This window comes from Sapajus apella, unplaced genomic scaffold (genome assembly GCF_009761245.1).
Source record: "Sapajus apella isolate SASKATOON/1434 unplaced genomic scaffold, GSC_monkey_1.0 scaffold13, whole genome shotgun sequence".
NCBI classification, from domain to species: Eukaryota; Metazoa; Chordata; class Mammalia; order Primates; family Cebidae; genus Sapajus; species Sapajus apella.
The window spans coordinates 14426954-14454281 of NW_022436953.1; the positions used below are offsets into that span (position 1 = coordinate 14426954).

The 27328-nt window shown below is 51.4% G+C and overlaps 1 protein-coding gene and 1 pseudogene across 1 annotated transcript; both read left to right on the forward strand.

Moving 5' to 3' along the window:
- The first annotated feature begins 1404 nt into the window (after positions 1 to 1404).
- LOC116553930 lies at positions 1405 to 27328 on the forward strand (annotated as a pseudogene).
- Positions 1829 to 5590, forward strand: ADRA2A (adrenoceptor alpha 2A). The gene has a single exon (XM_032281609.1). It carries the CDS (start codon positions 2788 to 2790, stop codon positions 4186 to 4188), a length of 1401 nt encoding a protein of 466 aa, XP_032137500.1. The 5' UTR covers positions 1829 to 2787; the 3' UTR covers positions 4189 to 5590.

The window sequence follows — 27328 nt, forward strand, 5'->3', positions numbered from 1 at the left end:
GTCCCGAAAGGGAGACCAGAAATGCTGCTCAGAGCTAAGACTGGAAAGGGAGGTTATACCATTAGAGCAAAGACTGGGAGACAAAGGAACTGAAGTCAAATGGGACTTTTGTGAAATACTTTGGCAAGTACAGATTTTGAGATTAATTACATGAATCGATAACTGTATCACTGATGCAGATTGCAGACATCAGCTGGGAACGAAGGTAATTCTCAGGCCCCTTAATTTAGCCCTTAGCCCCCATCCAGACCTAAGCCTGCACCCGGCTGCACAGAGAGGCAGTCTGTTCCATCCTTGGAATTCCAGCTTAGGTAACTTCATAAGGCATTTTGGTTTAGTGGTTCCTTAAATAAGACAACGTTTCTTAAAGTCTAATCTCTCTCCTGCTGAAATTTCCTACCCTTCTGGGCTTTACCCTTAAACTGCTTGCGGCTCATCTGAAAAGTGCAGCTAGCAGGGTGCAAGCTGGTGCTCTAGCGACTGTTAAAATCAATCCTAGGACAACTAGCACGCACGGAAAAACTTGCCATTCTCCGCTGCCCCCACCTCCGACAGAGAGAACACGGAAAATATTCTCCCTTCCTTGGCCACTCCCTCCTCCCCTTACTGAAGGATGTTGTGTGTGTGCATCTGAATGGGGGTGGGGTGGGAGGGTGGAGTCTAGCTTTCTTGCCTCAACAAAAACATAATGGTTCCCAGCAGGCCAGAGCTGGGCAACCAAGGAGGCAGGGTCCTGTCCTCTCTCGGATCTGCAGGAAGGGAGGGGTGTGCCGGTCCAGGGTGGGATGCTGGTTCTGGCCGGCGGTGCGTGCTGAGCCCTTCCTGATGTGACTTCTTTATTAGACAAACCCTCACTCCCGCCAAGAGTAGACACACTAGTATCTGCTTTACGAAGATTTCTGCAACACGGCAGGGTGCAATTCAAAATCTGGGTTCTCCTTTTCTGAGCTTAGAACCCAATTTGTTCTGAGCTAGGAGAAGGCTCTGTAGGCAGAAGATCCAAGAGAAGGGAGAAGGCGCCCGGCGTCAGCGGGTCGCTTCCAGCCGTGACCACGAGCGGCCAGCAGGTGTCAGTGCGTCCTCGCTCTGCCCCGGCGCTCGGCTCCAGGACCCCTCCCCACCTTGGTCTAAGGGGGCGCGGTCCAGACCTCGGGTCGCGCGGGTCCCGCAGACAGCTGGGCGGCTGGTAGGACACGTAGCCACTTCTCCCCTAAGCTGAGGTCTGAACTCTGGCCTGTTCCACTTCCCCGTGGGTGCTGTCCATTCCGCCCCAGGGGTTCCATCCGAACCCGCGCCTTCTTCCCTCGCCAGGACCCCTCTCTCCCCAGCAGCTAGGAGCACCGACGGGCCGGGTCCGCTCTGGCTCGGGGCTGGGAGGCTCCAGCTGTGACTCACACCGGAGGTTGCTTCCCTCGATTTGGGCCGGGATTCCCCTCCACTCTTTCTTCCCTTTTCTCCCAAGATCCAGCTCCTTGGGAGCACTCACGCGTGCCCGTTGCGTTCTGCTCCGCCGGCCCGGAGCTGCACCGCCAACTCCCAGCAGGGGCCGCTTCCCCGCCGTCCGCCTCCCCCGCCTCCCCCCCCCCCCCCAACCCCCCACCCCCTTCAAGCCTCTGGTTCAAGGTACCCGCCTCTCCAAAAGGTTCATCTCGCCTGAGGGCGATGCTCCCCGGGTCCCGCGTTGGGCGCGGACGCTAGACTGGCAGAGGGGTGGTGCGAGGGGCGGGGGAGGGTCGGCTTCCCACGTGGGGGCTGACGCCGGCTGCTCAGCAACGCCGGCTTGATCCTGGGGCTATAAAACGTGTCCACCGTGAGCGCAGCGGAGCAGCATTGGCCCCGGCTCCGTGCAGACGCCGAGCAGCCGGCGCGCCGCCGCCCGGCCACTCCAGCGCCTTCTTCCCCAGCCTTGCGCTACTGCCCCAACTCGCGCTGTCCTCGGACCCCGGCCCATGCAGCAGCGCTCGGCGCCCCCCAAGCCGACGCCCAGGAGATCCCCTGCTTCCGTCGCAGCTCCTGAAGAGCTGATCGTTCACCTGCCCCAGCCCGCCTGAGGACTGGGGTGCCTTCATGCGGCCCCCACACTCTTCACCCCGCCGCCGCCGTCCCCGAGCTCCGCACAGTGCGCCCCAGCCGCAGCAGGGCGCACAACTTTGGAAGTCTCGCGGCGCTCCGATAGGCGGCAGAGTCAGCGCCTCAGCCCCGGGCCGGACCCGGCCAGCACCGCAGCGTCTGGGGGAAGCCAGAGAGTCGGTAATCGCTTCGGGGATATAAGGAGACAGACATAGGACCCTGAGCTCGCATCAGCACCCCTCAGCTGCCTCCCGGGGTGGGGGCGGGCCCCGCACACGGTAAGACCTCTTGCTTTCGCTCAGGCTCAAGAGTCAAAATATAGCTATTGATATGTATATGTATATTTAATTTCCTGTCATCCTTCCAAGTTATCAGGCCACCGATGATTTTTGTTCTCTCTTCTTGAAGAATAAATCTCTCTTTATCCATCGGCTCGCCCTACTCTCTCCCGCCGCTTAGAAATAAAACTTGGCTGTGTTAGGAGCTCGGAGCGAGAAGGCGCCCACCGAGAGCGTCCGAAGCGCCGGCCAGGCGCAGTTCGTGGGATCCGGGCCATGGGCCGCTAAAGGTCACCTAGCTTGGTCCCGGCCTCCCTGCGGCCCCCTCCCTATGTGAGCCGCGGGCAGGCGAGCGGGGCGCCGGAGGAAGAGGAGGACCCACGGGCGCCTGGCCGGAAGGCAGCTGGCAGCAGGCCCAGGCGAGCGGGCGCCCGCGTTCATGTTCCGCCAGGAGCAGCCGCTGTCCGAGGGCAGCTTTGCGCCCATGGGCTCCTTGCAGCCGGACGCGGGCAACGCGAGCTGGAACGGGACCGAGGCGCCGGGGGGCGGCGCCCGGGCCACCCCTTACTCCCTGCAGGTGACGCTGACGCTGGTGTGCCTGGCCGGCCTGCTCATGCTGCTCACCGTGTTCGGCAACGTGCTAGTCATCATCGCCGTGTTCACGAGCCGCGCGCTCAAGGCGCCCCAAAACCTCTTCCTGGTGTCTCTGGCCTCGGCCGACATCCTAGTGGCCACGCTTGTCATCCCGTTCTCGCTGGCCAACGAGGTCATGGGCTACTGGTACTTCGGCAAGGCGTGGTGCGAGATCTACCTGGCGCTCGACGTCCTCTTCTGCACGTCGTCCATCGTGCACCTGTGCGCCATCAGCCTGGACCGCTACTGGTCCATCACGCAGGCCATCGAGTACAACCTGAAGCGCACGCCGCGTCGCATCAAGGCCATCATCATCACCGTGTGGGTCATCTCGGCCGTCATCTCCTTCCCGCCGCTCATCTCCATCGAGAAGAAGGGCGGCGGCGACGGCCAGCAGCCGGCCGAGCCGCGCTGCGAGATCAACGACCAGAAGTGGTACGTCATTTCGTCGTGCATCGGCTCCTTCTTCGCGCCCTGCCTCATCATGATCCTGGTCTACGTGCGCATCTACCAGATCGCCAAGCGTCGCACCCGCGTGCCGCCCAGCCGCCGGGGTCCGGACGCCGCCACCGCCGCGCCGCCGGGGGGCGCCGAGCGCAGGCCCAACGGCCTGGGCCCCGAGCGCGGCGCGGGTCTGGCAGGCGCGGAGGCCGAGCCACCGCCCACCCAGCTCAACGGCGCCCCCGGCGAGCCCGCGCCTGCCGGGCTGCGCGACGCCGACGCGCTGGACCTGGAGGAGAGCTCGTCGTCGGACCACGCCGAGCGGCCCCCGGGGCTCCGCAGACACGATCGCGGCCCCCGGGCCAAGGGCAAGGCCCGGGCGAGCCAGGTGAAGCCGGGGGACAGCCTGCCGCGGCGCGGGCCGGGGGCCACGGGGCTCGGGATGCCGGCGGCTGGGCCGGGGGAGGAGCGCGCCGGGGCGGCCAAGGCGTCGCGCTGGCGCGGGCGGCAGAACCGCGAGAAGCGCTTCACGTTCGTGCTGGCCGTGGTCATCGGCGTGTTCGTGGTGTGCTGGTTCCCCTTCTTCTTCACCTACACGCTCACGGCCGTCGGGTGCTCCGTGCCGCGCACGCTCTTCAAGTTCTTCTTCTGGTTTGGCTACTGCAACAGCTCGCTGAACCCGGTCATCTACACCATCTTCAACCACGACTTCCGCCGCGCCTTCAAGAAGATCCTCTGCCGGGGGGACAGGAAGCGGATCGTGTGAGCTTTCCGCGGGCGCTCGCGTAGACTCGTGCCGACCGCAGGCAGCGGGCATCGAGGGGTGCTCAGCCCCAGGGCGCTTGGAAACCCGGGTCCTGCCTGCTCTGCGTTTCCTCGCCTGGGGTTGCTCTGCAGCCCCCTTCAGGTGGGCGTCTGCTGCTCCTACGAGGGAAGCCTCCTTGCTGCCAGGCCCGTGCCCCTCCAGTTGTTGGTTTGGCCACTCTTGACCTGGAGGCAGCTTCCTAGTGGGCCACCCCTAATCAGTATTGCTTCCTAAAGGTATTTTCACCCTCTTTCCCTGGTACAGCGCTCTCAGCTCTTCAGAGCAAGCACTGGACCACAAGGGCATGGCTCACAAACGGTTAATGGTTGGGGGTTACCTAGCCCTGGCTAATTCACCTTCCATCCCCACTCTCTCTCTCTTTTTTTAAAAATGCTCATGGCAGCCCTGCCTGCCCTTCTCATCTCCCACTGTAAATATACACTATTTTTGATAGTACACATGGGGACCCCATATCTCATGGCCTTGGTTTTGATGTTGGAATCCTGGCCTTGGGAGATTTGCCTTCCAGGCAGACACAGCTGTCTGGTTCAGGCCAAGCCCCTTTGCAATGCAAGCCCTTTCTGGAGTTATGATGTCCCTCTATGTTGTCCTTTTCACCAGCAACTGGTGACTGTCCTTTAGACATGGACCTGCTTTGAGATTTCCTGACAAGGAAAATATTCATGTCCTTTTTTTTTTTCCTGTGCCTAACAGCATAATTGCCTTTTCCTATGTAAATATTACGATGATGGACATAAGTAAATGAACCTTTCTGCCTCACATCAGCCCTTTGTATAAAGCCATTATTCTCTGATGCACTGTTTGCCCCAGTAACTCACTTTAAAACCTCTCTTTCCAGTGCTCCCTCTCTCCCTGCAGGGCCACTGCTTGAAGAAGAATATGTATGTTTCTGTCTTGTATGTATGCCTGCCCCTCCTGCCCCGAAAGTGCTGACTATGGGGAAATCTTTTAGCTGCTGTTTTTAGATACCAAGGAGTGGAAATTATGTGGAAGAAGCAAACCTGATACAATTTGCCCAAGGTAAACAGTTTGAAAAGACAAATGGGCCTGCCAAGCTGTACAGTTCCTGCCCCCAGAGCTATTAGGTATCAAAGTGTTGTCCTTTCCCCGCTCCCTGCTTTTCTGGTTGAGATCGTGTCATTGATGAACAGCCAAAGTCAGGGGAGGAGGGCGGAGACCTGGTGTTTACATCTGCGTTTCTACATGTTTTAGAGTCAATTTAAGGCCTGCACTCTTATTTCACTAAAGAAAAACTAATGTCAGCACATGTTGCTATGACAGTGGATTTTTTTAAATAAAAAAGTTTACAGATCAAATGTGAAATAAATATGAATGAAGTGGCCCTCTTGTCTGTTATCTGAGTTTTCAGAAGCTTTAAGACTCTCAGAATATCTGATTTTATGGATTTTTTAAAAATAAAAAATACATGTACATTATAAAATTTTTTTAAACGTTTGGTCAATAACAAAGCTACCATTTACTAAGTGTTCCTGATGTGCTAGACACTGTGGTTAACCGGTTGTAGGCATTGCCTCATTTACTTTTCTCAAGCACCCAGTGAGGTAAGTTTTACTATTTCCATTTTACAGGTGAAGCAACTGAGTCTCAGAGCAAGTGACTTGCTCAAGGTTAACAAGTGGTGGAAATGCACTGTACCCAGCTTTATCTGGTTCTAGGGTACGTACTCTTAACCCCAGGACCGTTCTAGAGTTTTGGCATTAACCCTTCTCAGAACCCTCCCAGTGGAGAGGTGTCTATGCAAAGTGTGCTATCTACACCAGGTGTGAGATATATCCCAAGTATGTAATATACACCAGGTGTATACATACTCCAGTGTCTATATGCCCTAATGTATCTATATACCTCAAAGTGTGTATCCACTCCAAAAAGTGCGGTATATGCACCAAGTGTGGAATATTCTCCAGAATGTGTATCATACCTTAAAGCATGATAATATATGATAGGCAGCATATACTCCAGAGTGTGGTTATGCACAAAGTGTGATCCAAACACCTGACTAGAACCATGTATCAGTTGGTGGTTTGAATTATCTCTGGCTGAAAGGCACGCATCTTTCTTGTTGCATTGCTGTAATATCAAAGTCTGCTCTGCTGTCTAGGAGGGCTTGTGTTCCTCACACTGTGGTTATGGCACTTTGAAGCGGGAAGGGGCCTTAGAGATCCAGGAGTCCAACCCCTCATCTGACAGATGAAAAGGCAAATGCAGATTCAATAGGGAGTGACTTGTTCAGGATCCCCCGGCGCTAGGTGACAGGTCTGGCTCCAGGCTGCCTGGGCTGGGAAGTAGCTGAGAGGCGTGTAGTAGTCGTTCTGTGCATGTCGTCAGACGCAGTACTGATGAAGAGCCACTCATGGAGGAGGGGGGCTGGAGGGGCAAACACAAGTGCCAGGTTGTGGTTTTTGGGGGAGGCCAGACTTTGTGAGCCCAGCCCCCTGCAGTGTGTGTAGACCAGCTCTGGACACCCCCCCAGAAGCAGGTCCTCTGCACCCTCTGGGCAGTACTTGCAGCATCTCCTCATCTTCCTTTGCTTCTCTGGTCTAGGAGAGGGTGTCTGTATATGCAGCGGGGGGAGGATGGAGAGCCCTGAGAAATGATCTGGGCACTGAGAGGTCTGGGAGAGGGATGACCGTGGCTCTGAGGGGGTGAGGAGGTGCCATCATCTGGATCCTCTGAGCCGGCAGACGGAAGGGTGGCCAGTTGCTGGGCTCCAGTGACCCTGGCTCAGAGGCTTCACAAGCCAGCCTCCTGCCCTGTGGCGCCAAGGCTGGCTCCCTGGTCTGCTTCTGTGGCCTGCTCCCCACCCCACCCTCACTCTGCCTCTCCTCTCCTTCCTCGCACCAGGGCACCCATCGCCCCAAAGGCAAACAGTGCCAGACAATAGCCTGCCTGGCAGGCCCCCAGGACCCAGGCTGTGTCCCAGCCACAGGAGCAGATACAAACACTGCTTGCTGTTGACTCTTTGCTCTGTCCTGTCTGCCAGGGAAGTGTTTGCCTTGTCTCCACCCCCAGAGGCCCACTTCTCCAGGAAAGGGAGAAGCAGCGTGGGCCATGGTGCTACACGAGGGGCCTCTGGTGTCATGCTCCCTCCTCCTTGATACAGAAGCAGAGAAGCCTCAGAGATGGATGGAGCCTGCAGAAAGTAGGGGAGACAGGGCTGGAGCCCAGCCCTGGGTGGGTTTCTGATTTCACAGTAGGAATCATTGTTTATTCATTTGCAAAGGACTCAAGCAACAGTCTGCCGAGGTATGGGGTGGGGAGGGGAATTGAGGCAAAATAGCTCCTAAAGGGATCTTGGCTTAAAGAGCAGGAGATAAGACTCTAACCCCGTAGCCTCCTGTCCATAGTATCTGTTCCTGAGAATCTGGGCCAAGAGGGTCTGTCTGCATGGCAGAATCTCCTGTTTTATGTAACTTTGGCTGGGATATTGAAAGCCATTGGCTTTTGGGTCTCAAGTGTGTCTTGCTAGATTTACTCCTGCAAGTGCCCTGGGTTGGGGGAAGGGCAGTGCCTTCGCTGGAACCTGGGCACAAGCACGATCTCCTCCTCCCCAAGGCTTTGTTCAATTTCTTCTAGGCTAAAAGGCTGGGGGAGAGAATGATGAAAACATGGCTTGGGCTTTCCCCTGTCTATGAGTCTATAATCAAATCAGAGATTTAGAGCCAGAAGCATCCTCATCAGTCCTTAACTCCTACCTTGTACTGGCAGATCAAGGGACCTGAGACCTAGAAAAGCTGTTGGTTATGCAGCATTCCAGGGGACCTTGGGCCCACTCCTCCCTGTGACTCTCTGTCTGATGCCATATACACCCAACATGTTTTGGGAGTGGTGACTTGCTAATCAACCCCAGAGGACCCCATGTGCCTGCTTTGTGTCAAGCACCATGCTAGGTGCATGCACTGTGCAAAGCTCACCGCTTGTCCCTGTGAAATGAGATTAGGGCCTGCCTCTGCCCTCTGGAAGCTTTGGAGCTACATGGGGAGACAGGATGTGCCTGTGAAAAGCACTAAATAGCCACACACAGTGACAGTGTGGCAGTGGGAGAGTGGATGCTGTGTGCCCACCAAGGGTAATGGGCATCTGTACTGTGAGTGAGCAGTGGGGGAGAGTTGGCTGTGGCTGGGAGCTCAGGGCGTAGGATGTGGGAGTTGAGATGCCCACACTTTGACTGAGAAGGCAAGGCCCACAAAAGAAGCTCTGGTTCTAGCAGCTAAGTCCTGTGGGACCATTGCCAGGTGGGCAGTGGCACCTGGGTCCAGGTCAGACCTCAGCTTTCATCCAACGTTATCCTTGGGGAAGGCATGGCAAGGTCCTGTCCCCATTTGGGTACACCTGTAAGGAAGTTTATCTCCTTGACTCAGTAGCATAATAGGATCCAGGTACCCAGGTCCAGAGCCTAGTGCCAGGCTAGCCCTTGGGCCTCTGCCCTGGGCCATGCCACCTCTCACAGTGGGCCTGAGAGTTCAGGGTGCAGGAAGGGCACCTTCCTCAATAGAGGGCATGCCTGAGGGGGAGGCCGCGACAAGTCACGGGGCGAAATCACTAACACTCGGATTTGCTTTGGGAACATTGATCTCTTTGATTACCAGAAAACCTGGGGCTTCGAGTGAGTTAAATGCAAAAAGAGAGAACACTGCCTGTTGGAAAGGGCCGAGACTGAGCATGATGAGGCCTGGGTTCTAGGCCCAGTTTTGTCTTTTACCAGCGGTGTGATCTTGAGCAAATCCTTCTCTGAGTCCCTGCTTCTTTGTTTATGAAATGAAAGTGGTCAGTCTAATATTATTTAAAAGTGTGTTCTGTGCAGTTAATTCATCTACGAAATCTGTATGATCTCCATTATCCCTCACTATTATCATTCTCTCTGCCTCTGCTGTCTATCAACTACATATCGTCGATTCTGTCTGTCATCTGTCTGGGGAAATGCTGGGGTAAGCAGTCTTCAATAGGAACCTCTCCTTTGGGGTCTCTCAGGACTTTGATGTGCCTGTGTGGTTTGTGACTGTCTGAGAGAGGATGACATGGTGTGCTATGTTTTCCAAACTCCCTGGACTGTGGAATTTCATGTTTTTTTTACAGAGCATCTCAGTGAATCATGTTTGCTGGAACACTCGTTGGGTAATACTGGGTTAAGGGATCTCATGGGGCTTTTCTGCTGATCCGTTTTATGATTCTATGAAATGCTGGGTCTGCTCTCTCCTTCTGTCCAGGACATAGGTGAGGCACACTGCGCATGGCCAAGCCATGTGTTCTCTGTAGGGTTAGTTGGTCTAAGGGCCAGGGGCCTCACTGAGGCTGGGGTAGAAGTGAGGGTTTGGTGTGTTTTCCAAACATAGGCTAAGCCAACATGTATGTGTGTTTAACATGTAATTAAGTGTGTATGGGTGTGTGTATGTATCTGTGTGTGTGTAAACAGGTACAAATGGACACTGAGGACCACCTTGCTCGTCTGGGCCTGGCGTGGAAGCATCTGGGGAGTTGAGGGTATACATGTACAGACCAGGGGAAGAGGTCACAAAGGGAATTAAAGGGGAGTGTGGTGCATGTCGCCGGTTCTCATTTCAGTTGGCCCCACCCTGCTTGTGGGTCTGCTCCTCAGAGATGGAATGCCACGCCCCTTCTAGCAGGAAGATGGGATGATGTGCATTCTGGAATGTGCACATTCTGGAGCAGCCAAAAAACACTGCTTCTCTGGCAGGCATACTCTGTAGCTTCCAGGTTGTCCTGTTCTCCATGAAAGGGGCAGTCCTCTGACTACGGGAAACTCTGGAGGGGATGAGAGGCCAGGGTGAGAGGCTACTACTGTTCTCCCCAGCTTTTTCAAGGGCAGGGACTTGAGACCTCTTTAAAATCTGTACCTGAGAAAAACAAGATGGCACCCTGTGAAGGGATGAGAGAAGGGGAATTGAAAACGGACTATTTGAAAGGTACAGGTGGGGTTAAGAGAAACCTACAAGGGCCAGGGAAGGACCCTGGGACTTACACAGTAGGAAGCTGTCAGCCCCTTCAGAAGGGGCCAGGGGAGGGAGGCACTAGCCACACTATTAGAACTGAGATTTTGGGGAAGGATGCCTGGCAGGCACTGCTGGCAGAGGACCCCTGCAACCATTGCTAAGCTGTGTCTGGACAGGCAGAGAAGGGAGAATCAGCACATTCTCCACTCTCGCTCCTGCATCCTGATCTGCTGGTGGCTGCACTTAGCTGGAACTCGGCAGAGAAGAAAGAGTAAGGGAGCAGCTTACAAGGCTCAGCCTTCTAGGGCCCAACATGGACAAGGGCAGAAACTATGGCTGGGGTGGAGCGCAGGGCGGGTAGCAAGCAGAGGCTGTCTAGTGTAGAACCCAAAGCCTGAGAAAGGCAGAGTAATAGCACTTTGGGGAACAGGCTGGAGGGAGGCCAGCTGCCTGCTTTCTGCAGTTTGTCCAAGGGCCAGCTGCTTGGGTCCCTGGGCATCTGTAGAAGAAAAGCACAGGCCCTCCTTCGTCCCTGACTATGCAGATGCGAGGCTTTATGCGGGGTTGTTATGTGTGATCAGATTACATGATCATGTGTGTGTGCACGTGCACACACACACACACACACACACACACACACTATCCTCTTCCCTGTCTTCCCTGCCACCTGATCAGGTGAGAGAGAGAATGAGAGAGAGCCCCAGGAACCCATGTGGCTGGCTCCTCTTGGCCTACAGTTCTCTGGGCAAACCCTATCCCATGTCTGTGGTTCAGACAGAGCTCAGAACTGCCCAGCAGTGATGGCCACGGAGACTGAGGCTGGGGTGAGGGGAGATGAGGACTGGCCCAGGCAGATATCCTCACCTGTCCCCCCGTTACACTGGGGAGTCTGCTGCTTCGTTCTCAGCATGCTCCCTGGACACATTTGAGGGGTTGCTTTTTATGCCCTTGCCCTAGGGGAGGCACAGAGACATTTAATGAATGAATGATAGAGTCCTTCCTTCCTTTATGCATTCAACTATGTTTTGGAGCTGTCCCCAAGCTAATGTCACTAACATCACTCTATTTGTACTAGGTGTTGGGGTAGAGTGGGAAACAAACTAATTAGGATCTTTACCCCACAGAGCTTCTTCTTTTGTGAGGGGACAGCTTCCTCTTGTGTTGGGGGAAAGCTTCTTCTTTTGTTGTGGGAGAGGTTTTTCTTTTGTGGCGGGAGAGCTTCTTCCTTTGTGGGGGGAGAGCTTTTTCTTTTGCAGGGGAAGAGCTTCTTCTTTTGTTGGGGGAGAGCTTCTTTTGCAGGGAAGCTTCTTCCTTTGTGGGCTCCAGCAAGTGGTAAGCCTAGCAATGCGGGTGCCATGGGGAAAGCTGACCCAGGAGAAGGCATTGGGGTGGGAGCCTGGAGAAGCGTGCAGCCAGATGAGAGATGGGGTGGGGGGCATTGTATGTTCAAGCAACTAATGAGGTCCACTTTAGTAGAACTATGGGATGTGAGAGTGGTGAGGGTGGAGGAGGATAGGGCAGATCATGCAGCCACAGGAAAAGGATTGTATCTTGAAGGCATGGGGAGCCATGAGAGGTTTCTTAGGCAGGAGAGGGACATGATCAGATTTTTTTTTTTTTTTTTGGTTCAGAACAATCATTCTGGCTGCTGGGTGGAGACTGATGGGGGAGGGTTATTGGGGGCAGTAATTCAGCCAGAGGTATCAGTAGCTTGACTAGGGTGCTGACGCCACAGGGAAGTCAGGGGGCCCTTGCTCCCAAGGTCACCCAGTGGCAGTGCCAGTCTCTGTGCAAACCTAGATATTGGGATTTTAGAGCTTCCCCTGCCTGCCAAACACCACTGCCTCCACCCTCTGTGAATTTCCATCTTTAGGGAGTGGTTCCTTGGCTCAGAGCTTCTTATTCATGGTCAAATGCAAATATCTCCTGGAGCATGAATTCAGTCGGCCATGGTGTGCCACATTGACTTAACAGGCCATGGGAACTGACCTGGACTCGCTTCTCATTTCTGAACGTCACCTGTTGTATCCACATAACAGGCCAGAGAAGATTAGAGGAGACACCATGGAGCCCAGGCATGTCAGGTCCCCAAAGATTAGTTGACTGTCGAGGGTGAATGACAGCTTGCAAGGACTCATCCCTGCCAACCCCATGGATTCTGCTTGGGGTCAGAAGATCTGATAAGCCCCAAATCTGGAACTCTCCCTGCTGACTCCCGTGCCAGGCTGTTCAGGCCCTCAGAGATAAAAGTCATCCATTTCCAAGAAGTTAGGGAACCTGTGACTTGACAGGGATGTCTACTTTGCCTGCCATGAGGAGCTCTCAGCACCGAACTCGCTGCTCTTGGGTGGGTCTTTTCCTTTGACTCTCCACATTTGTTTGTTTGCCTGAAACCTAATCCTTCCATTTTGAACACTTACTTGGAATGGAGCTGTCCCTCCCAGGAGTTCCCAGAGAGGGTGTCCAGGTCTTGGAGGGAATGTCTGGTATTCCTGAGAAGGGCACTTTAAAGCTAAGACTTTGGAATCAGGAAGATCTGAATTAAAATCCTGGTTCCATCACATAGCTTTGATTTAACCTTGAACAGATGGCTAAGCCCCAGTTTCTCCACGTGTAACTTGTAGAAGAAGTTGCCAGTCTTTTAGTGGGTTGCCAAGCCTGTGCTTGACATCTGGTAGAGGCTCAGTAGTGCTAACCTTTTCTCTCCAGTTTGGGAGCTAGGCGGCTCCTTTGGTCCTGTAACTGCTCTGGGCTGAGCTGGGCAGGGCAGGGCAGGGCAGGGCAGGGAAGGGCAGGGCAGGGCAGTGTTTTAGGGTGATTTGTGGCAGAGATTTGACCTCTTAGGTCTTAGCTTTCTCTCTTTCCAGCCTGATGGAAGACCTTACATCTTCAATAGCACAAGAGGTTGGGCCTGGAAGAACTCCAAGACCCATATGAGACCTGAAGCAACCATGCTGCAGTTCTAGACTTGAAACTGAGGTCTCCTGATGCCAGGTTAGTGTCCTTGTAGCTTCGCTGCACGCCAGGTTGATTTAACGATCTCCGGAACATAATGCTTGTTTCTGCCTCCATAACTCTGCTTCAATTTGCCTGCATGTGGAATGCCACATACATGCTCCCTCTGCTGCCTCCCAAAATCATACCCAAACTTTAAAGCCAAGCTACATCACCACACATGACAATGTTAATAGTGGAAAGAACCTGGGGTTGGCATCAGTTATATGGTGGCTTAATCCTTGGATCTGTCTTCCTGTCAGTTCCCCTGCCCACCTCCAAAGGTAGCAAATGCCCAATGGAGGTATCTGGGCGAGGGCGCCATGCTGCTGCTAAGAGGAGCTACCTATGGGCTTGCCCCCCTCCCCTCCCATTCTTGAAAGTTCCAAGGGAGGGTCTTTTCTTCTCATTCAAATGAATTGGGGCCAGAGACTGGTATCTTCACCAGTTCTTCTATGCCCACTACTGGAGAGCTTTTGGTCAGAAGAGTTTCAGACCTAAACTGAAAGGGCTGGGAGTGGTGGCTCGTGCCTGTAATCCCAGCACTTTGGGAGGCTGAGGCTGGTGGATCATTTAAGACTGAGAGTTCAAGATGAGCCTGGCTAACATGGTGAAACCTGGTTTCTACAAGAATTGCTTGAACCCGGGAGGTGTAGGTTGCAGTGAGTGGAGACCGTGTCACTGCACTCCAGCCTGGGTGATACAGGGAAGCTCTGTCTCAAAAAAGAAAAAAGAAACTACATAAACCTAAAGGAAAACATGAGAAATGTAGAGTTTCTGCTTTGGGAAAGTTTTCTCCCCTCTAAGCCACCCCTAACTCATGAGTTTTCCCAAGCTCTCCAGCATGGGGCTAAGAAGAGCTTAGATTTTGGTGTTTGATGGACTGGGGTTTGCATCCTGGCCTCATCTCTGGCAGTCTGCGTGACCCTGGACAAGTTGTTCTTTTCCCTATGGCATCAGGTAAAAATGGGTAAAATATTACCTGTCTCATGGGGCTGCTGTAGAACTAAATGAGGAGATGACTTTGCAGTAATAACTCAGCATGTAACATAGAGGATGGCTTTGGTCCTGTGAGCTATAGGTCCGGGCACAGGACTGTCTCTGTGTAATCTCTGACGCTCTTCCAATTCCATCTCCAACACTTGCTTCCTGCTCCCCAGCTTTGTGGAATGTGGCCTTTGGATCCATATTTCACTTCAGGGCTACACCAGGGTTCCCTGTCTTAGTCCCAGTCTAAGTTCTGAAAGTGCAGAGCAAATAGGAGGAAGTAAAGAGAGCTAATTGCAGTAATTTCTTTACTGTTTTATGCTTTGGTTTATTCATATGTAAAAAAATATTTTTTTTTTTTTTGGGTAAGAAACACCTCAATATAAGTTAAGTGTTTAGAACAATGTCTGTGCAAAGTAATTGCTCAACAATGGCTAGCTTTTATTTACTTATTTATTTGGCACTTACTGTGAATTCGTCACTTACTGTGAATTCGTCACTATGCTAAGTCCTGAGGATACAAATGGGAAAAATCTAATTCCTGTCCTGAGTTTCATGTTGGCGGTAAAGTAAACAACTCTAGTAACTCACTGTGTTACAGACAATGGCAAGAAATTAGCAACAGTAGTTCTCACCAATAATAGGGCATTAACTCTGCAACATGTATTTCGTTTACATACTGGCATATTTTGTGTATTTAAGAAGAAAACAAATCTATGTAAAAACGGTTCATAATATAGATTTAAGAGAAAAAGACAGATGATAACCAAGAGAGTATGACCTCATAGAAATTGAAGGCAAAGCAAAACAAAATTGGAAACTGTTAGTAGTTATCTTTGGTGGGCTGCAGTCAATTTTTTCATAAAAATTTATTCTTACATTTTTCTGTAATGATCATGTATAACTTTTGTAGCAGAATTAAAAGTTCTTTGAAAGCAAGAAGGAAACACTACAGTGTCTCCAGTGTGGAGGGAAGATATGTTATTGTCTGTTGAAGACATGAAGGCTGGGATGAGAGAGGATGGACATATTCAATTCATAAACATTTAAAAATAGATGTTTACAGCAGGAAAAAACCCAGCTTCACCAAAAAGGAAATCAACACGATGGGAAAAGACATTAGGTAGAAAATATTCAGAAAAATTTCCAATCCTGCACGTTTAAGACTGATTCCTTATAATAAGAGGAGTTTGATATTGATGTTGATGGTTGGCACTTAGGGAAATAAACACATCCCCATTTGGTTAATGGAAAAACTTCCTAGCAATGAAAGAAATGAGCCTGAGAACAACTGTGGGAGATCTCACAGAAGAAAATGCTGGAAACAATAAAATCATGTAAAATACTAAAATCACAGTGCAAAAGAGAAATCATAGAATGCAAGGCTAGGAAAGCCACGGCTGGGCTGGAGTTGGATGGCAGGTGTCTGTTCAGACTGCTGCATGCTCGTGCTCTGTTGGATGCTAGTATTTTAAATAGCCTCCCTAGAAACACGTGTCTTCATACACACCTGGTATCATATGTAAATTGAGCCTTATCTTCTGGAGAGAGATCTGGCAATATTGTAAGAAAAGCCATAACATTACATCCAATATTTTTTTTCTCCACTGTCGTGTTCTTGAAAAACACTCATTAAAGAACTAATATTAAGAGAAAAAAGATGCCCACAGTAATGCTGCGTATGTTAGCAAGCATTGAGAACTATCCAATGTCCACTCATAGCTTGAATCACTCAGCACAACTCACTTGCCTTGTGCTGCACAATCTTACTCTCAGTTTTCCTAACGACCAGTGTGGTCCCTTGCTCTCTCGCTTTCTAATTGGTTTGTATTTGGTACATGCTATTGTTGTCTTCTGGGTCTTGTCTCCTCTTAGTGATGATGATGGTGATACCTGTTTGTTGATAATGACGCCTCACTTTCTATCCCAGGAATGCAATGGAGAATTGTCTTATGCACATTTTCTCTGACCCAGCCTTGGGCTCCTACTATCATGGGGCAGGGATGACTCAGACTCTGCTGGTCTCAGCTTTGCAGATGTGATCCGGACAACTCCCCTAGCTGGGGGCAGGATGGGAGCAAAATTGACGGAAGCAGTAGACATACGACACGCTTTGTGAGGCGTCAGCTCCAGGCTCTTTGCGGGGCTGGAGACTTTCTTGTACCTTCTACATATGCCCTGCTTTTCTACAGCACTCCCAACACCCTCTTTTCACTTGGCAGAGAGAACTATGGTGATGGTATTGGACTGGTCTATAGCTCATCAGGGTCATGTGTGGGATGGAGGCCACAATTGAAAATCAACCCACTCGTTATGTGGTAAATGTCTGTGGTTGGCCTCCCCAGCCACGGCCACCATTCCCTCTTCTGGCAACAGCCTCACTTCCATCTGTGTATTACTCTCAATCAGTGTGTTTGGGGTGGGCTCCAGGGTGACTCTATGAGCTAAGCCCGAGTTTGTGGCCTGCCAGTGTATCTCCCATTCTGGCCCAGTGATTGAGTCAGGAGCCCATCTCTGAATCGGTCAGAGCCTATAAGAGGCCAGAAGACTTTCATTGGAATTGTTGAGAAAGAGGCAGTGTTTTTTTACACTGGATGTGCCATGTGCATCCATGATCTGGGCCACCATGGGAGATGGAAGAGCTCTGAAAGAGGAAAAGACATGGAGCCCTAATAACACCAATTGAATCCTTAATCTAGTTGTGTGTGAAGTGAGACCCATCTCTGGACTTCTAAAAAATTCATGAGCCAATACACTTCCTTTTTTTAAATTAAGCCAATCTGAGTTGAGTTTTCTGTCACTTGCAACAAGAAAGTCCTGACAGATACAGTCCTGTGACCTTTGGGTCAAAGTTACCTTGTCAATATGCTCAAAGATTGCATGAATTTGAAGTGAGTTTATTTGTTTTGCTTCTTTAGTTGGGTGTCACTTTGTCCTTGGGTTATGATCAGTTTTGTAATCCAAACTATATTGACACTTCCTTAAACGGTTCTTTGAACTGATATTGAGTCCATCGAACCAAGGTCAGAAACCCATAACTCACATGCTGTCCTAAGGGGGCCAAAAGGTTGGGTATATAAGGTTACTTGAAACAACTCCTTGGACCGGGTGGGAGGAACTTTCAGTTATCCATCAATTTCTGGGATTCTTGTATGTTATTGGATAGGAGGTAAAGGACTCCTGACCATCTGGGCTTCCAGTCTCAGGGTTCAACTTACCATTTGCATGTTTCTCAAGAGGACAGAACAGTTGTTCTCACAACTATTTCCTGTCTCTGCAAACAGCATGACACTGTCATCGTCCCAGAGGCATGGCCCAAATCCTCGCTGTCCTGTAACAGGAGCTGTTGCCCCCGAGTGACTTATTTCATGGTGAAACCTTCCAGAAATGGGTTTAGACATTGTTGGAATGTGTATGCATTTTTGTGCATTGCATTTCGGGGATGTTATTTGATCTAGTTGGCAAAGTGAAACCAGATGAGCTGAGAACATAGGTCATTTGGACTGCCAGCCTTCTGCACTTAAATATTCTGCTTTATTCCCCTCACATTTCTATAGAAGTTCAGCTTTCAAAACTATGTAACAGTATTTGGGCACAAGACCGTGTGAATCCCAATTATTTCTGTGAATCATCTGTGTGTGTACATGGATCCAGTAGCCCTGACTCCCCAAATTCCTCCACGTCTCCCATTTACAGTCTTTCTGGGTGGCTTCATCACACCACGAAAGGGGATGTATTCTGGATCCTTGTCTTGCCATATTATTTGGTTACTTATTATTTATTGGTCTCTGTAAGTGTTTCCTCCCTCTCTAGCCTGAAATTGCTGGGTAGGTCAAGGCTGTGCCTCTCCCGCTCCCCGCCCAAGGTCTAGCACAGCGTCTGCATGCTGAGGGTGTTTGCTACGGCCTTGTTGACCCTTGGGCCTTTGTTGCCATGGTGATGGGGTTGGCCAGGAGGTGTGGGGGAAGAGCCTGAAGGCAAAACTTAGGGGTGGGAGGGGAGGTGGGGGTGAGAGGGGAGGTGTGTGTGGGGTGGCTCAGGGAGTAAGGGTCCGGGGAAAGAAGGAGGCTAGAACCTTGCTTCTTTGTCCAAGGAAGGTTCATGTGGCCCATTAGCTTCATTGAGAATGAACCTGGATTCATGGCTTGAGGTGGAGCTGGAGACTTAGAAGCAATGCCCTGCCTATGTGGGGTCTTTCCCCTGGGCCAGCCCTTCTCTTGGGCCAGTTCTGTTAGGTGGTCTGTGTCCTTCCCCATGGAATATGAAGGACACAGAGGGGCTAATGGCCAAAGAGCTATGGGCAAAGGATGTGCCCTTGTTCTTCTTGGATGGGAAGCATGGAGGGCACCTGGAGTTGGTCCCCTGTCCTCTGCTGTCTGTAGCCGTGTTCTCAGGATCTCATGGAGGCAGCAAGACCCAGCCTTGCTCTCAAAGCAGCAGGTCTTGATTCCTACCACCTCTGCCTTAGCTAGCCCGCTGTGCCTCTGTGGGAGCCCCTCCTCAACCTCAGGCCCCAGCACATTGTCAGCATGCTCAGCTGTTGACCAGGGAAGAAACTTACAGCTCACTAGAGGAGTGGCCCTGCCCCTCCATCCCCCACCTGAGATGGCCTGGGGCTCTTGCTGGATCCCAGATCTGCCTCTCTGTCTCTCTCTCTGTCTCTCTCTGTGTGTGTGTGTGTGTGTGTGTGAGTGAGAGAGAGAGAGAGAGAGAGAGAGAGAGAGAGACTATAAAATTGGGGAGGGAGAGAGAACAAGTGGAAAGTCACAGAGAGCACTTCCTCCCTCTCGGCTACCCCTGTCCCCAGCCCTACGGAAGCTGCCTGTCCTGTACCTAAGGAAGTTGAGAAGCGCATGCAGTCTGGAGGGCGCAGTGCTTCCAGGGCTTCTCACTTCCAGGAGTGTGCTTTGGGGAAAGGAACTCAAATATACAACAGCTCCTCCTGTGTTACCAAGTGTGTAGACTTGTATAGGCAGCTGGGCCTGGCCCCTGAGCTGATCTCCCAGGGCCATGAAAAGAGGCTCTGATCCTCCTATTTACTCTCCTCCCGACTCAAGCACAGCCTCTCCCCTTCCACTGTCTCTACTTCTTCATCTGTAAAATGGGTATCCTACTGCCTCCCTCCAAATGTAAGTCTAAGGAGTGGTGGTGAGGTGGTGCTTTGCAAACTCTAATGTTCCTTGCCACAGTGCTGATGGACAGGGCAGATGACAGAGCACAGGAGCCCTGCACTGAAGTGCTGGGTTGTCCGCAGAGGGATGAGGAGGGACAGGAGAGGCTGCTCCAAGGAAGGAGTTTGGTTCCCGCAAGAGTCTTGGATCTTCGTCTCCTTGCACTGGGCCACAAGGAACCAGAGGCTCAGCAGGGCTTTGGGCTGTTGGATGTAGGAGCTGCAGGGAATGGAAAAATAGGCACAGTTCCTCACTGCCTCAGATTTATCTAGTTCTTTGTCCCTGGTCTCAGAGGGCTCCTTTCCAGACTGTGGCGGGAACTACAGGGGCCCTTGGATCTTCAAGTGTGATATTTTTTTATGGAGGTGGTGTTAGGAAACTCAGGAAGAAATCTGGCATCCTGGCATTGCCCACCCCTAAAAATAAGATGTGATGTGGCTAATGAGAAAGCATACAGGCCTGGCTCTGCATGGCCTAATATAGCCTGGCATTCAAACCCCAACCAGGACATAAATGGGGACTGGTAATTGAAAACATGAGAGGTCTCTTGGATGGGATGGCGGGGAGCCTGCTGCGAATTCTGAGGCGGGCACACCAGGGGCATCTGAAAAGAGGCCCCAGGGGACTGTCTTGGGTTTCCCAGTGTGGGCGGGGTTGGGGCCTGGCTGAGGGCACCCCGCTGCAGCCTCCTGTCCACACTCTGCCTAGCGGGTTAGCATTGGATTGACTGGTCCAATTAGCCCTCATGGGGAGGAGTGGTGGGCTCCATGCCACCAGAGGTCATAAATTCCATCACCCTGACCTCTTGAGAGCAGAGCAGACCGAACTCTCCATTCTCCTGCCCTGCCAGCATCCTGGCTAGCTGGTTTTGGCCCTACATGGACTCTCTGAGAGAATGTGGCCCAGTCCTCCCCCTCAAACAGCAGATTGATGCCAACCTCGAGTGTGGAAACATCATGGAGGCAATGCCAGGCGCTTGTTCTTCCTCATCCTCTCTCCTCCTGTAAAGACACATCCATGAGTCAGCCAAGAAGCTAAAGGATGCTGTTTGGTGCTGACTTGCAACTCAGGTCTGGGGAGGTAGAGGGAGCAGAACGCGGGATAGGAGAAACAAGTTTGGGAGTGAGGATGGTTTCCCTGTGGCCACCTTGCAGGGTGACCAGTTCATCTCTGTTTGCCTCCGACCTTCCTGATCTTGGCACTGAAAGTCCCAAATCCCAGAAAACCTCTCAGTCCAGGGAGAACCGGGATGGTTGGTCATCCTTTCCCATGAAAACCTCAGAAGCCTGCTCCTCAGGGGAGCACCATCTCTGGACTGGTGTCCTGGGTGACTCAGCCAAGGACCCAGAGCCTTCTGCTGGCAGAGCTGGGACTTGAATACAAATCCAGGGCTGTTTGCCCCCAGTCTGTATGACTCAGGTCCTTCCAAGAAGCGGGACACCTGGCTCTCTCCAAGGTTCTTGGCCAAGACCTTTCCCCAGGATGGAAGTGGTGGTGGAATAGCCAAAAGAGGGAGGAGGGGGTGAACGAGTCACCCTTGGAGATAAAAAAGTAAGACCCCTGGCTCAGAGATGCGGGATCTCAAGAGGGGAAAGGTGCGATCTCTGCCCTTAGGGAGTTCACACCCTGCTTAGAAAAGTGCAGTGGGCTTGCCTTTGGGTGCCTGGCTTAGGTGCCACTCGGTGGCACCTACCCACACTCACCAGGGAACAACAGACAAAGGGTGTGACTTATCAAGATTGCATTACTCGAATTTCCCTTATAGAATGTATTCATTCAAGAAGTATGTATTGAATATTTGTTCTTAAGTGTATTGTTCCCTCTGTTTGAAACATACTCTTCTCTTTCCCCTCCTTCTCCTCCTTCACCCCCATGTCCCAATTCCACCCATTCCTCAGGTCCCAGCTCAACACGTAATATTACTGAACACTGAGTATGGATCAGGTACCGTAGTAAGCATCTTACACTGCTTTAATTAAATGTGTAGAGTCCTCATGAAAACCATGATTCTGTTATACCCATTTTACAGATGAAGAAAGGAGTGGTTGACTGGCTTGCCCAGTGACACATGGCTCTTTACTGTTAGGCTGGGTTGCAGCCTGGCTTGCAGCTTCCTTCCCTGCAAGGAAGGCTTTCCTGAGCCCCAGTGCCCAGTGGCCAAAGTCTCTGCTGGAGTACTTGTCACCAAGCTGTGACATGCAGTCTCCTTGTCCGTCTCCTCCATGAGATGGGGTTCCTAGAGGGCTGGACTCCATCCTGGTGTATCCCTGATAGTAGGCATTTAAAAGGAGTTTGGTAAATACCTACTGGATGAATAAATGAATGAACGGATGGATGAATGATTGATTTGCCTCAATGGCTATAGGAGCTCTGAGCTCCTCAGCAAAGGCTTTGTTTCGTTGCTATGGGATACTCCATACTGGCAGCGTTGGGTGGAGGAGCTCCCGAAGGCACAAGGCAAACACAGCCCTCCTAAGTAACCATATAACTGACATCAGGAAACAAACCTATTTTTAAATACTAAAATAAATTTAAACTTTTAATGTAAATGACATATTTTTATGAATTCTTAGGATGAGACTGAGATTTGGAGGAAATTTCATGCTTGTGTTGGTATCCACAGGCAAGCCTCAAATTCTACCCTTCACCTAGCCCCCTGCAAATTCTCCTCTGCTGTTGGAGTGTTTGGGGAAAAAGTTTGAGAAATGCCACTGGGAGGAGCTGGCTGGAACTCAGGACATGGGATGTCTGGACTCAGCTCGGGCTGGAGGGAGGGCATCTCAGGGAGGGGCACTGCAGGAACAAAGGTGGGTAATGCGGACAGGTGGCTCTCTCCTTGTTCCTTGTTCCTGGATCTGGGCGAGCAGCCAAGTCCCTGTGAACGGCTCTGTACATGCCAGTGGCTGTCGAAGCCACATCCTGAAGTACCACCACCACCACTACTTGGAAAACCTCAAGCTATTTTTAGTCCCTTTAGCTCAAGAAAATATTATATCATCTCTTTTCCTCCCTACAAGCCAATTCATTGTTGATCCTGTCCCATCGTAAAACGCTGTTCTCCTTTTTAGCTATGGGAAACCAATCAGCTGCAGGGTGGAGTCCCTCTGCTATTTTCATATTTTGTGTCACTTGTTCACATGGGAGAAATCTTGACATTTTCCCACGTTGGGGCCCTGGGCAACCTGGCTTTGAATTTTAGGGATGTAATTGCTCTGGATCATGCGAGGGGGCCAATGAGAATGACCGACCCACAGGACTCAGGGTTCCAGGCGCCTGATGTTGGCATGACTGGGGCTCAATGCCGACGATCTTGTTTATTTTAGAAGCCTTTCCAAGAAGAAGAGGAGGAACCAGTGCCCTGGCCACATCCTTCATTGAAGGAATCTGCTCTGATTCAGCAGGAAGGCTGGAAGATGCTTGGCAGTTCCAGTTCATTGCAGGTTTACAAAATGCTTTTCCATCTTGATCTCTTTTGGTCAAAGTTCTGGGAGTTGGGGTTGGCAGAAGGCATCATCTACCTCCTACCAACTTGTGGCACTAAGGAAACAGAAACGGGCAGAAACGTAGCCCAGGGCCCTTTGGAACTAGAAGTGGCAGAACAGGGGTGCAACTGGAGGGGCATGGTGACTGATGTGAGGGGTCAGGGGTACAGACAAACATGGTTGTGTATCAGGCTTTTCCATTTACTGGGTGAGTATCTGCACGGTCACTTCTCTTCTCTGAGACTCAGTTTCCTCAGATGTAAAATGGGGATAATAGCCTCTCATAAGTTGGGTACTATGTGATAATGGATGTGAAGTATGTAGTAAGTGCTCAATACACAGTCCCTATTCGTACTGTCAGTAATACTATTTCTCGCTGCAGATGTCCCATCTCTCTATGTACCTTGCCCAATCTTCTCCTCTCCCCTCACAAGAGGGTCCCATCTGTTATCTCTTTCAACTTGCAGACAAAGAAGCTTAAGGAATATGTAAATAGTTTAAAAATGCAAGGCACAGGCATATCTCTGTTTGTTTGATCTGCCAAGAGACATCCTTGCCACTTCTCTGCCACTTCTAGCTCCGTGGGGCCTTGGGCTACTTTTCTGCCCATTTGTTTCCTTAGTTGTAGGAGGAAGATGATACCTTCTGCCCACCCTAACTCCCAGAACTTTGACCAAAAGAGATCAAGGTTGGAAAGCATTTTGTAAACTGCAACGACCTAGAGATGTGCGTGTCCTTTCAGCGGTGAAAGGGGAGCAAGAGAAGCTGTCGCCATGGGCTGGAGTCTGACCTGGCATTGTCTGGACAATGGCTGGCATTTGTGGGGCTGTGAGTTTCTAAGAAAGAAATTGTCTTGGCAGCTCAGCACTATTAAGCATTGGGCAGCTGTCTAGAGCCCCATCTGTAGGAGACACACACAAAAAAACCCACTGGAAATTTAACGTCACGGGCAATGTTTACCCAAGTGCTTTCAGGGAAAGTTTGATGAAATTGGAAGATCCTTTTTGGATGAGCTGTGTGGGAACTGGCAGTCTCCTAGAATACCAAGAGCATAAGATGGTCCCTAAATAGGGTGGAGACAGCCATCTGATGAGCCTTCAGTTTGCTGGGTATATTTGGAGCCAAAGCTGAATGGTTTGGGGAACCCCCTTGCCAGGGGATACATGGGTCTCTCTATCATGAGTCTGGGCTGAGGCTGGAAAGCTGGAAAGGGAGGAAGGTGCAGTGAATATCAGGCATGTGACTGTCCTGCTATTTAGGAATTTACCCAGACTATCTCCCCCCAGCGTGGGGTTGCTATGATAGGGGTGCATATATTAGGCAGATGCTGTGGGAACTCCCTAAATGGGTGACCCGATCTAGGGTGGACCTGGGCATGCTTAGAGGAAAACAAACCCTGACAGGAATTCAGGTGGCCCAGGAGGTGAGGGTGCTGGAAGTGAGTGTGTCTCACAAAAGCCCTGCCCTTGAGGCAAAGGCTGGATGGAGGCTGGCCCAGTTCCTTCTGTTCCTAATCCTACACGATCTCCTTGAATTTCATGGGCCTCAGGGGTGACCATGGGCCGATGGTTGAGTGCTCCAAGTCAGAAGCTTCCTCTCTACTTTGCAGTGAAAACAACAACCTCCCCACAACCAGTACGAATGAGCCATGGCTTGCGCTTCCCATGGGCTAGGAGGATGGTCCAGCTAGACAACCAGCTGTGCACGTGCTGAGCCCCTGCTGCGTGCCAGCTACCTTGTGAGGTGGCTCCTCCTGTACACAGTTTTTAATAAGCTTGCAAAGTCAGAATTCCCATGTTACAGAGGAGGAAGCTGAGGCTGGGGTTAAGGACAGCCTCTAGTGGGTTAGTCCTGGTCTAGAAGGACCCTCTCTCCGGTGCATGTCTTCCAGTTCTAATGTCCACGCTGGATGAGATTTCCAGTGGCCCTGCCCTCCCTGCTGGATCCTTGTGGGTTTTTGTTGTGGGTCAGGGAACTTTAGGGCTCACAGGTGCCGGCTGACTTTCGGTGTGGGGAGCTGGGCTCCAAACTCAGCCTGCTGGTGGGCTCCCACCCTATTAGGGACCATTCATAGCTGCTGGGGCCTCTCACTTAGGTGAAGAGGAAGCAAATAGGTAGTTGTTTGTGGGGCCCTGCACAGAAGGTGGGATGTGCTTAGGGGAATGGGGTGGGACTCCTTGTCCCTGCACCTTGCCAGCTCTCCTGGGGACTTTGTGGTGGGAACCCCAGGGGCCAGTGTTGTCTTTCTTCTGCTTCCTGGGGTGGGGTCTGGGGAGGTGTGAAAAGGAAATGCAGGCCCTGGGCAGAGGTCAGGTAGAGAGGCTCGAAAGACCAATGTGGTATTTGCTTGCCAAAGGCCACCCCTGGAGCACAAAGCCCCGAGCTTCAGAACTTGAGCCCCACGGTTGTTGTGGAATTCTGACTGAAACGGGGCAGGGGGCCTTGGCCAGATGGATTCTTGCCTTTTTCCAGCCAGGGCACAGCCTACGTGTTGGGCTGGACCAGGAATATGGCTAGCCCCTCACTGACTTCAAGAATCCCAATTGATTTCTTTTTTACTTTGCACTTTTCAACTCCCTTCTCCTGCAGGTGAAAGGGAACTTGGAAGGTGAAACCTGCAGCGGCAAGCCCTTGAACATGGCTTATCATCTCCAAGTGCAGGGTGGGGAGAGTGACAGCTTTATGATGATTACCCTGTGAGTTTACTGCATTGGAAAAAAATTAATCTTGAGGCTCAAGCCCCTCCCTGCTCCACCCCAAGCCACTTTTAAATGGTACTTTCTCAAGGCTGTGAACTTGATTCCTCCCCTCCAACTCCTTGTGTTTACTTCTCAGGAACTTTTACATTAAGCTTTCCTAGCTGATGTTGCTTGGTTTGGACTAACACCAATATGAGGCTTATTTTCCTGAGGTAATAATGGAAAATATGCTTCGTTTCATGTGCCGCCTCAGCTAAATCGTGGTGGCAACCTAGAGCTCTGTGTTGGGAAGAATCTGGGGCCAACGCCAGACTCAGCAGAAAGTAGTGCTGTGATTGATTAGCAATTCCTGTCATGGCCACGGGAGGCAGGAGTGGGGGCACCTGTGCTATCCCCTATTTAGGAGATTAATTAATTTAATTTCCCACTTCTGTCTGTCTAGTCTGTAGACCTTTAACATAAAAAGTCAATCCTTTTCTACAGGGCTTCAATACACTGTGAATGGCTAGGCATCTTACGCCCTGCAGAATGGTCTTACGTCCACCCAGCTTTCAGAGTGGATTTTCTACAAAACAGATACCATCAGCTCCCTGCCAACTGCAGCAACAGATGTAGCCCTTCAAAATCTGGACCCTTATAGTTCAGGTATGTGGGATTTTTCTGTGTTCTGAATTCACAGCGCCCTTTCCTACATTCTTGCATTCTCCTGTGCTGTTCCCTTTGCCTGGGACATCTCTTCCTTTCTTATCCTTTAAGATCCAGCTGCCCTCTTCTGCTGCATGCGGGATCATGGCACAGGGGCAGCACAAGTTGCAGGCGCACAAGCCAGCGAAGAGGCAGTGGCGGCGGCCTCTGAAAGGGACCAGGGCCTGATGAAAGGCGGTCGTGTTATGCTCCCAAGAAGGCGTGCGTCATTCAGCAGCAAAATCTCAAGAAGAACCTAGAAGTGGGGATCTGGAAGAAGATCGAACATGATGTGGTGTTGACAGCCAGCAACAGCCTGCCCAAGAAGCTGGCACTGCTGAAGGCCCTGGCCAAGAAGAAGGGGGCGGCTGCTGCCACCTCCTCCAACAAGACACTTTCCTGAGGACGCTGGCCCCAGCGCAGGCCAGCAACGCAGCCCCCACCTCCATGATGCGACCTTGCAGGTGACCCACAGGCCACACTGTCAGGAAGAGGACCCTACCCCCCAGCACTGGGTCTTCATCGCTGAGCCTGGCCTGTGGGCAGCAGATCCTAGGGTGCTGAGAACCCAGCAAAGGCCAGTAAGATGCAGTCACCAACTTTATCTGTCCCTGTCCCCCTTCCTAGGCCCCGCCTCTACAGGTTTAACCCAAAGCAATAAACCCGGCTTTCTCATTAAAAAAAATCCCGCTGACATGTCAGTTCCCTGTCAAATCCTCTCTGATCCCTCCACACAGATTAGTCCTTCCCTCCATCATCTGTATTCCCACAGAGTTCTGTTCATTTCACCATCACAGCACAGGAACATAGACAACTAAAGACACAGTAAGCTGTTTCCCGTTTAGAGCAGCAGCCTCTGGCAGGCAGAGACGACCATGGCATGCCGCGATGTAGCCCTGCCCCTGGCCCACAGAAGAGGCTCAGTGACCGATCACTGAGGTGATCAACGTGAGGACGAATGAACGCCAGCATGTGTTGTAAAGTGACTTGAATTTTGATTCCCATTTGTTCGAGCCTGCCAAGGCTTAAATCGCGTTTGTTGGAATGCGAGAAAAGGAGGAAGAGCGATGATTAAATGTCCTTGATAAAACTTC